General features: G+C 39.0%; 1 protein-coding gene across 3 annotated transcripts in view; it reads right to left on the reverse strand.

Annotated features, from left to right (window-relative positions):
* Positions 1-11,379, reverse strand: part of KIAA0753 (KIAA0753 ortholog) — a 71,030-nt gene that overhangs the window by 44,497 nt on the left and 15,154 nt on the right. For 2 of the 3 annotated variants that reach the window (XM_004376237.2, XM_023731131.1), the window contains exons 5-7: positions 10,533-10,595; positions 9,919-10,134; positions 7,820-8,030 (exon numbers count right to left, since the gene is read on the reverse strand). In XM_004376237.2, coding sequence (XP_004376294.1) covers positions 7,820-8,030; positions 9,919-10,134; positions 10,533-10,595 — 490 coding nt within the window. The remainder of the gene's footprint in view (positions 1-7,819; positions 8,031-9,918; positions 10,135-10,532; positions 10,596-11,379) is intronic. The other variant, XM_023731130.1, reaches the window with a different exon arrangement.

Here is an 11,379-nt window from a genome sequence, read left to right on the forward strand (position 1 = left end):
GCGTGTATTTTTTTCCCCTTGCTTTTTCTGTTATTGATTTCTACTTTTATGGCTTTATGCTTAGAAAAGATGCTTTGTAATATTTCGATGCTTTGGATTCTGTTAAGGCTTGCTTTATGGCCTAATATGTGGTCTATTCTGGAAAATGTTCCGTGTGCGCTGGAAAAGAAGGTATACTTGGCTGCCGTTGGGTGGAGTGTTCTGTATATGTCTATGAGATCAAACTGGCTGACTGTGGTATTTAGATCTTCTGTGTCTTTACTGAGCTTCTTTCCAGATGTTCTGTCCTTCACCCAACGTGGTGTGTTAAAGTCTCCTACTATTGTTGTGGAGCTGTCTATCTCTCTTCTCAATGCTGTTAGAGTTTGTTTTATGTATTCTGGAGCCCTGTCGTTGGGTGTGTAAATATTTATCACAATTATGTCCTCCCAAAGTATTGACTCTTTAATCACTATATAGTGTCCTTCCTTATCTTTTGTGGTGGATTTTACTTAAAGTCTATTTTTTCAGAGATTAATATTGCCACTCTTGCTCTTTTTTGAGTGTTGTTTGCTTGATATATATTTTCCATCCTTTGTGTTTTAGTTTGTTTGTGTCTTTAAGTCTAAGGTTTATCTCTTGTAGGCCACATATAGATGGACTGTGTTTTTTTATCCTTTCTGCCACTCTCTGTCTCTCTATTGGTGCATTTAGTCCATTTAAATTCAGCATAATTATTGACAGGTATGAGTTCAGTGCTGTCATTTTCATGTCATTTTTTTGTGTGTTGTTGATAGTTTCTTTGTTCCACTTAATTTTCTGTGCTGAGTCGTTTTTCTTTACGTATTTTCTTTTCACCTTTTTCATTGTTGTTGGTTTTGTATTTGCTAAGTCTTTATGTTTTTCTTGTTTTTTACTTTGATGTGTAGGATTGTTAAGTTTCCTTTGTGGTTACCTTAATATTCACTCCTATTTTTCTAAGTTTAAACCACTCTTTTATTTCTTCGTATCGCCTTGACTTCTTCTCCATATGAAAGATCCATGACTACATTTTTTAGTCCCTCTTTTCTGTTTTAATGTTGTCACCTTTTACATATTGACGTCTGTTTCCCTATTTTTAGTGTTTTAGCTTTGATTTATTTTTGTGTCTTCCCTGTCTAGGTTGATATCTGGTTGCTCTGTCCTGTGTTCTAATCTTGGGTTGTTACCTGATGTTACTGATTTTCTAACTGGAGGATTCCCTTTAGTATTTCTTGTAATGTTGGTTTGGTTTTTACAAATTCCCTAAACTTCTGTTTATTCGGAAATGCCCTAATTTTGCCATTATATTTGAAAGAGAGTTTTGCTGGATATATAATTCTTGGTTGGCAATTTTTTTCCTTCAAGGGTTTATATACGTCATCCCATTGCCTTCTTGCCTGCATGGTTTCTGCTGAGTAGTCCAAACTTAGTCTTACTAACTCTCCTTTGTAGATGACTTTTTGTTTATCCCTAGCTGCTCTTAAAATTCTCTCTTTATCTTTGGTTTTGGCAAGTTTGATTATGTCTTGGTGACTCTTTTTTAGGATCTACCTTGTGTGGGGTTCGACGAGCATCTTGGACAGGTATCTTGTCATCTTTCACATCAGGGAAGTTTTCTGCCAACAAATCTTCAACAATTCTCTCTGTATTTTCTGTTATCCACCCATGTTCTGGAACTCCAATCACTTGTACGTTATTCCTCTAGATAGAGTACCACATAATTCTTAGGGTTTTTTCATTTTTTAAAATTCTTTGATCTGATTTTTTCTTAAATAACTGGTGTCAAGTGCTTTATCTTCAATCTCACTAATTCTGACTTTCTTTGCCTCAATTCTGCTCCTGTAACTTTCTGTTGAGTTGTCTAATTCTGAAATTTTATTGTTAATCTTCTGGATGTCTGACTGCTGTGTCTCTATTGATTCTTGCAGCCTGTTAAATCTGTCATTATGCTCTTCTATAATCTTTTTAAATTCCTCTATTGCTTTGTCTGTTTGTTCCTTGGCTTGTTCTCCATTTTGACTGATCTCCTTCCTGATCTCTTGAAGAGTTTTGTGTATCAACATTTGTATTCTACCTCTGGTAATTCCAAGAAGTTCTCTTCCTCTGGAAGATTTCTTGATTTTTTGTTTTGGGAGCTTGCTGAAGCCATCACGGTCTGCATCTTTATGTGACTTGATTATCAACTGATATCTCCAAGCCATCAATAAATTATATTTATGTTTGCTTACTGTGTCCTAGCTTCTAGTTTTAATATGTCCGAATGGGCTGCGCCTGTGAGCTAGTTTGATCAGTGATGCCTTTGAAGCTCTAACATCCTATCACCAGGTGGTTAGATCTGTTACTAGATATGTGAGCCCAGGAGTCTGTTTTCTCTTCTTGTATGGATTCAGCTCAGGTGTCCAGGTAGTTGGTCATCAAGTGTGCGGTGCGGGCTCTCACCTACAGTCCTAGACAGGAAGGGGTGACTGGTGTAGGCACAGGTAGCTGGCTGCAGTAGGGGGTCACGTGCTGAGCAAGGCAGGGAGCTGACAGCTGCTTCTGAGTGTCTGGGAGGAAAGTGTGTTCCTGTTCCCTACAGCGCGTAGGTGGGTGGGTTTTGCAGCCAGACTATCGGCACCCAATGCTGTTGGCTTAAGGACTGGGAGGCACCATTTATTCTTGAACCCGTCACAGGTGGCTAGGTGGTGTGGGTGGAGCCACCAGTCCTGAGGCCTCTGATTTGGGTAGGTGAGGACCCTGTTTAATGGGCAAAGCGGTGTCAAATGTCACAAACCTGCCACTCCACCAAATAGCTGATACAGTTGAAGTTAGGCTTCAGGTATATACCCTTTTGTACTGTGCTAATGAGGGCCTACGCTGTTGAAATGAGCCCACACAGGTCTATGCAGGGGTGAAAGGCATTCAAAGTCCGTGGATCCCTTATGCCTGTGCCTAGGCAAAGGAGCTGTGCCTACCCTAAGTTCTCAGCTTAGGGGAGCTGGCAGATTATTTATTCTTGTTTTTTAATTTGTTCCTTCTCCAAGGCCAGGAGAATGGCTCAGGGTGTGTCACGGATCCTACTTCTGGCCCAGGGGACACAGCAGTTGCTGAAGCCGGCCCAGGACCCCATGCACAGCAGGGAGGGGGCAGGTAAACGGAGAGAGGTTTTTCCCAAAGGGGGTGTTTTATGATCTGTGCAGTAGGTTAGACACCATGTACTTATCTTTTATCAATTGAGCTCCACTTTTCACTGGTTCTGAAGGCCTGAGTACACTCTGTCGCTTGGTCTCTCCCGATGTGGAAAACCTGTCCCAAGCGCCACTGCTTGCCTTACTGCACAGGCCAGCCAATCAGGTCTGCAGGGTGCTGGTTCCCGCCAGGTCAGGTCTGGCAACTCCTTGCTTCTTCTGAACCGTCTCTCTTTCCCTGCCACTCAGTCTGATTCCTCAACTTTGCCTTTGATGTTCAGGGCTCCTAGATTGTCACATATAATCAGTTCACCTGTTTTTTCAGGTCTTTGTTGTAACAGGGACCACAGGAAGCATCTGACTACTCTGCCATGTTGGCCCCGCCTCCTAACGTTGTATTTTTTTACAGGGATGGTGGTTATACAGATGTTTGCTTTCTGGTAAGTAACTGAACCACAAATTTATATTTTGTGCACTTTTCTAGACGTATGTTGTACTTAAATTAAAAAAAAAATTTGATTTGTCCACATTTTAATATAAATGGCACACAAAAACATTCAATACTAAAATATTAAAATTATTTCAAAAAACTATCAATATGTATCTCTATGTTAACACTTTAAAAGAAAAGAAAATCAGTAAAACAGAAACAAAATTTTCTCAACTTCATATGAAGATCTGCCAAAATTCAACAGTATGCATCACATATAAAGAGTCATTCTAATTAAATCTCGGAGAGAAAACGATGCTCACCACTACAGTTATTATTCAATATTATACTGAATTAAAACCCATTCAATAACGCAAAAAAGGTAAAAACAAAAGACATTAAAATTACAAGGAAGAAGCAAAACCATCCTCATCTACAGGTAATCTCACTTATCTGGAAAAATACAAAAGAATTAGCCAACAAAATCCCGTATTTCATCAAATCTAAAACAGATTATAAAACATCATTATGTTATGTATTATATTTTACATATGTTATGTATTATGGTGTTGGCAAAGAATCTTGAATATACTATGGACTGCTGGAGGAATAAACAAAATCTGTCTTGGAAGAAGTACAGTCAGAACGCTCCTTTGAAGCCAGGATGGCGAGACTTCATCTCACAGACTTTAGACATGTTATCAGGAGGGACCAGTCCCAGGAGAAGGACACCAAGCTTCGTAAAGCAGAGAGTCAATAAAAAAGAGGAAGACCTACAACGAGATGGACTGACTCAGTGGCTGCAACAATGGGCTCAATCATAACAACGATTGGGAGGATGGTGCAGGACCAGGCAGTGTCTTGTTCTGTTGTACACAGGGTCATTATAAGCCGGAATCAACTCGACAGCACCTAACAAAACGACGACAATCAATAGGAAATTTTAAAATGTTGCTAATTAACTGTAAGATGTCATCCATGTTAAGAACACATTTGAATTTCAGAAATGTTCAAATGTGTACCTTAACCCATTGCCATCGAGTCAATTCCAACTCATAGCTACCCTACAGGACAGAACAGAGCTGTCTAACAGGGTTTCCAAGAAATGGGTGGTGGATTCAAACTGCTGACCTTTTGGTTAGCAGCAAGCTCTCAACCACTGCGACACCAGTGCTAGAACCAATGAAATACAGTATTGTAACAAATGAGAGATCCAGCAAGGTGTCAAATATAAGAGCAATGTTTAAATCTAACAGCTTTCCTGTAACTAGCAATAATCAATGTTTAAATGTAATTAAAAAAAAAAAATCACATTTGCATCAGCAATAAAGACTAGAAATAAACCTAACAAGAAATTTATAAGACTTTTATGGAGAAAATTATAAAATTCAACTGAAGGAATGAGAAAAAGGTAAGAATAAATGGATGGGAGGACTCCATATTGTAAAGATATAATTTCTCCCCTAATTAATCGAAAACTCAGTGTAATACCAATCAAAATCCCAACAGTATTTTTCATGAAACTTGACAAGCTCATTCTAAATTCTTCTGGAAGATAAGCAACGCTCATCAGAAAAATTGTGACAAAGGAAAAGAAAGAAGGGAGAACTGCCTCATCAAATATTAAAATATGTAGGAAAGATTAATGAATTTGTTTCCAAAACTAAAACTGTCTATACCAAAAAAGACATCATAAACAAATTACAAAGACAGGAAGAAAACATTTGCAATATATTTAAACCAAAAAAGATCATGATCCAGAATATACAAAAAAACACCAATATACAGACACCCTTTTAGCTCAGTGGTGAAGTTATCTCCGAGGTTCACCATTCAGCCTGGGAGTGGACAGCCCCGTAAAACCAAATGGGACTAATGAGATACAGTAGTCCAGTGACAAGGGCCAGAAGGCAGAAAGGGACAAGGAAGCTGGTGATAGGGAACCCAAGGTTGAGTAAGGGTATTGTTGATGTGTTGTGAGATTGTTAACCGTTGTCATAGGACAACGTATAGTAACTGTTAAATGAGACACTATTTTGTTCTGTAAGCCTTTATCTTAAGTGAGAATAGCAGCACAATTGGAAGAGCGTAGTCAATGTCACCGAACTGTGCACGTAGAAATTTCTGAAATGGTGTATCTTTGGCTATGTGTATTTTCACCAAAAAAAAAGGTTTAGAAGTTAGAGGGTTGACATGTTGTGGGGTTGTTAACCAATGTCATAAAACAACATGTGTACTACTGTTTCATGAGAAAAACTATTTGTTCTGTAAGCCTTCACCTGGAATACAATAAAAAAAAAAAACACCAATATATCCATAAGCAAAAGACATACAACCCAGCAGAGATGGGCAAATGATATGCACAGGCATATCAGAGAGAGGAAATAATGTGGCCAAGAAAAACATGAAAGAAACCATAGCCCTCACTAGGCATCAGGGAAATGGAATATAAAACAGTAAGATGCCATTTTTCACCCGTGACAGTAGAAATTGTTTTAAATTTAGTAACATATAGGTGCTTGGTGAGGATATGAGGAAATACATACTAATGGTGATAGCCAGTCAAAGTACAATTGTAAACACACTTCTAAGGGCCATTTGGCAGCATGTTTCAAATTTACAATGTACACATGATATAACCCAGCAATTTCACTTCTTGGAATGACAAGGATTTGTTTGTTTATTACTTACCTAAAAAAAAAAAAAAAAATATATATATATATGTGCATGTGCGTATACATATATATACACACACACATACAAAAATGCCTGTATGTATGTGTATGTAAAATGGCAGCAGCAGCAGCAATAGCAATAGCATCATCAGAACCTGTCTAACTTCAGGGGGAATAACGCAAACAGAGATTAGTCCAAGGCTGATCCATATGAGGTGGAGGTTAAACCTATCTCCACCCTTCAACCTTTTTACAAATTCTGACACCAGCGTCCCTCCCAAAGCACTCTCTACTTCTCTTCTGGGTTCAATAATCCATCGCAATGGCCACACAGAACTCACAGACCTTACTTACAGTTAAGTGGTTTATTAAGGAAGTAACAGGATACGACTCGGGATCAGAATCAACAGGCTACAACTCAGGATCAGGATCAGGAAGTATGTAAGGCCAAGTCTCCCTTCCTCAGTTCAGGACAGCTCTCTCAGCTCCTCTCGGCCATGTAGGGCTCCCCTCAGCCCCAACGACAGTCTCCTCTGGCCTGCCTTCGGTCGCCACTGACTCTGCCTCGAAGCCCCTTCTGTCACCACCGCCTCTGCCGCAAGGCCCCTTCCGGGCCTGTCAGCGCCAGCTCTGCTACCGGGCCCCTTCTGGGTCTGTTGCTGTCTTCAGTGTTACAGTCCTTAACCTGTGTAACAGCTCTTTTAGGAGGTTCCTTGCCTCCTTACTCTCTGCTGCTTCTTTCTTGTCTCTTCTTTCTTCCTTCTCCTTCTTCCTATTGCTTCTTTTCTTGATTCTTTGCATCTGTAAAACCTCTGTGGGGCTGGCTGCATATATATACACAACTTCTTATCAATTTCAAGACATGGCCCCTCCCAGCAGGGGGGGCATAAACTAACCAATCCCCTCTCAGTGCCACAGACTCTTCATTTGCATAGCAGGCTATAGTCATCTCATTTGCATCGTCCATTGACCAATCCCTGCAAGGTGAAAACCAATCACAGGGCAGGCTGCAGCCCAGCATCAGAAAAAAAGTATCAAACTAAGTTGTTTATAGCTTACCAAGGAAATGTAACAAACCCTCTGAGGTAGAAAACTAGGGCAAAGGTTAACTCCTCAGGGCTTAAGGGGAAAAACCTCTCAAGCTGTTTTTCCAAAGAATTAAGGCAAAAGACCACATAAGGGAACTCATTTCACCACAGTGTATGTATGTATATGTGTGTGTATATGTACCATTAAAATGTAAACACACAAACTCTAAAAGTAAGGTAGGATTCTAACTTCTAGCTCTGTAGAAATTTACTTTGGGTAGCCCAAAAGCTCCGATACAAGAATAGAGAATTTTACTTTCTCCATCCTCCTCTATGGGAGAATACTCTAGCTTCCAACCTAAGGAAGTATCTTGGTTACCATTCCCTTATCCTAATTAAAGTGCATCTATTATGGACTAGCTTCTAAATTCTCATTTTCCCCTCAGTGCAGTATCTGTGAGAGTCCAGACAAGTTTCAAAGAATAAAATATCCTGCAATAAACACTTGAAGACACATACCTACAAGCAACTTCTTTGCTACTGAAGGTCGCCTTGTTTCCTGTGGAAACATCTCCTTTGCTCCAAAGAGTCTCCTCTCACTCTTTGACGATGTACTTGGCCACCTTTCTAAGACCCTCTGGCTACCAACAGGAAATTTGTTCCGAATTTCGGAGGCATATTTCTTCACCTTTTTTGGTGACAATTTCTTTTCCAGGAGGGATTCCAAGTCCTGCCATGAAACAGTCAATTATTCTCTTAGCTTATATCACAAAAGTATGCTTTTTAATCACAAAACTGAAAATAAGGACTCTACAGAAAAGTGTTAATAAATTGCTATCTCTAACGGTCAACCAAATGTTTAACTTAAATTTAAAACTTTATCATTTAGGACATCAAATTAATTAATAAAAGAAACTTCTGCATGCTTTTTACATGTTTAGCTCACTGAAAGCAATAGCAAAGAGATAAAGAATGACTGCTTTCAAGGGTATCTAAATCATAAAATTTAGGATCATCTTTTTTAGAAATTAACTACTATAGTCCTTGGAATGTAATCCTATATGCTTTAAAAGCATTTTAATTCTCGATGAAAACCTAACAAGTAGTATTTTAAGTGAGCAAACATATTTCACATAAATTTCATAAACTAAAGGAAACTTAAGGCCAGTGGCTTTGCTCACTCATCTATAGTAGTGGCAGATCTGCTTCCCGCTTTCCTAAAAGGCATACCTTTTAGGTATCCACATTCATTAGCAGGCACAATAAAGGCCTAGTCTCTATCTAGTCAATACAAAATAAGGATAAGTGAGCATAGCCAGGGAGATTTAGTTCAGATAGTAATAAAGTACTCCTTAGAAAAGCTGAGGGATGGTATAGCATCCACAAGAAGGATAATAAATTTCTTGCACTCAATATTTTCAAAAGTAAGGGAGATAAACATTATGTTAAGAAAATGTACTTAAGGGGATTTTGCTCAAAATTGTGAAGAGGGACTAGAGAATCTCAAGAGCCTTTCTAGGATTATGAAGATAGATTCTTTAAATGAAATCATTTTGGACAATAATTGTTTCTTGTGGGTAAGCTGAAGAAGCATCATGTGACTTGGTATGCTGTCTAAAGTTCTGAGATCTGCATTTGATGTTAACATTTCTGATAGCGTGCTGTGTACATACGTATGTAACCAATGAAAAGCACATATTTACTGTACAATGGAATTTTAAAGCCAGAAGGGGCCTTAAAGACAATTAAGGAGCTTGTTAATGGTAGAACCAGCATGTCACTCAGTCCCGAATTCTCATCGCTACACCGGCTTTTTCTAGAGCTAACAGCTCTTACCATGCCACGCTAACATAGAGATCGTCTTTTTATTCGTGAGTGAAAATATATGGCGTAGTGGAAATAACATTGGAATGAGACTCAGGAGATAGAAATTTGATTCCTAGCCTCAAGGGAAGTAACTGTGTAGTCTCTCTGACCTTGGTTTTGTTGTGTTTTTTTTTTTAAATCTGTAAAATAGCAGCAATAAAATCTATTGCAAATCATACTGTTGTGGTACAGATCAAATGGCACAATTATGTGGTGGCACTCTACAAATTTCAAAGAACTATAGAGATTTAAGGGAATAGTATTATTACTGTCTTTGTCAAAGATCAGAACTAAGAACACCATCCATTCATGATTAGCACATGCCAGGGAAGGCCGTATCACAGGATTTGAGGCTCTGTGTGTCTTCAAAGATCCATCAAGATTAAACACTGATATTCTAATCTTAGCACTACTCTAAGAGTACTTTTACCATTTTCCCTTTCTACAGTAATAAATTCTTTACTAATTGGCATGGTCAGGGACAAAATACTGTTTAATTAACGGACCCGGTTAAGAGTTGTCACCTGCCGGCAATTCTCAAAGAAGTAAAATACAATAATACAATAATACAGACTAGATGGTAAAAACAATAAAATAAAAATCAAGTACCTCTTCATCCACTGTAAAGCTTTAACTCACTAGGTAGCAGTTTTGTCTTATATTCTCCATAAATCCTAATAAAACTAGGCGACAGTATTACCTCCCACTTAGGAACAATACACGTTTATTATCGACTGGAGCGCATCTCATACCTCAATTTGTTGCAGGATATCTATAACCACGTCAGGGACAGAAGGATCAGAATCCAGCTTGGCAGAACAGAGTGAAAGCTGGCGGATGAGACTGCCTAATTCCCGACCCCGCGTGGGAACCGGGTGTTCCCCTCGGTCAGTAAACTGAGTGACAAACATCTGTAGGGCCCGAATGGCTCCACGGTGTGCAGCTGCCAGCCTAGACACTGCCCACGACTGGCAACGAATGAGATGGGAGAAGTTAATTCCACATTCAGAACTTCCTAACACTAACCCAACCCATAGAGTATTTACAATGTATCTTCTTTCTACAGAAAGCTCTTCTTACTGTGAAAACTTTTTCATAATAAAGAAAATTGTAAAGCTTAAAGGTTTTCTAATGACAAAGTCTTTCTCTTCCTATTCTCAGTTTCTTACACGAGCAGCAACAACAAAAATTTGTTTTTCAGAACCTGTTCATTAGAAGGCAACCTCATATTGAGAATAAAGTGCTCACTCAGTAACAGGTTTCTATAAGCACTGAAAATCATATTAATGCAGCGAACCCACACATAATACCAACACTGGAAACGTAATTTATAAAAAGTATTAATCATAATTTAATTGCATCATACCTTCTTAGTGTGCTTAATTTTATGTGGACTCAATTTATCCAATTCTTCCTGGATTTCTTTCACCTGTTTTTGTAAGGGGAGAAAAATGATAAACTTCATACCTTTCCACTGATCTTTTTTGTAGAAAAGAACACATCTTGTCCAAACATAACCATTATTAATTCCAGTCACTTAAAAATGAAAAACTGCTCTTCATTCATGCACCCAAAAAATAGTTACTGGTTTCCAGTTCAAGATGGTGAACAGGGCACAGGGTTCCCCTTCCACGCCTTGGTCTCTGATGTAATAGGAATTTAACATGAAGGAGCACAGATGGAGGTGACTCTGGAAAGGCAGGAGGGCCAGATCACAAAGGCTTAGTGCCATGCCACGGAATGCAGCCTTCTGGTGCCTGACTACCACCACCGATTGCTCTGACAAGGATCACGATACAGGTCCTGGCCAGAGCGGGAGAAAAATGTAGAACAAAATTCAAATTAAAAAAAAAAAGACCAGACTTACTGGTCTAACAGAGACTGGAGGAATCCCTGAAACTATGGCCCCTGGACACCCTGCTAACTCAGAACTGAAGCCACTCCCAAAGTTTACCTTTCAGCCAAACATTAGACAGGTCTATAAAACAAACAATAATACACATGAGGAACGTGCTTCTTAGTTCAATCAAGAATAAGGCCAAATGAGCAACACCTGGCCAAAATCAAAGATGAGAAGGCAGGAAGGGACAGGAAAACTGGATGAATGGATATTTGAGAACCCAGGGTAAAAAGGTGGAGAGTGCTGACACATTGTGGGGATTGCAACCAATGTCACAAAACAACTTGTGTATGAATTTTTGAATGAGAAACTA

This window comes from Trichechus manatus, unplaced genomic scaffold, assembly GCF_000243295.1.
Source record: "Trichechus manatus latirostris isolate Lorelei unplaced genomic scaffold, TriManLat1.0 scaffold00040, whole genome shotgun sequence".
Classification (NCBI taxonomy): domain Eukaryota; kingdom Metazoa; phylum Chordata; class Mammalia; order Sirenia; family Trichechidae; genus Trichechus; species Trichechus manatus.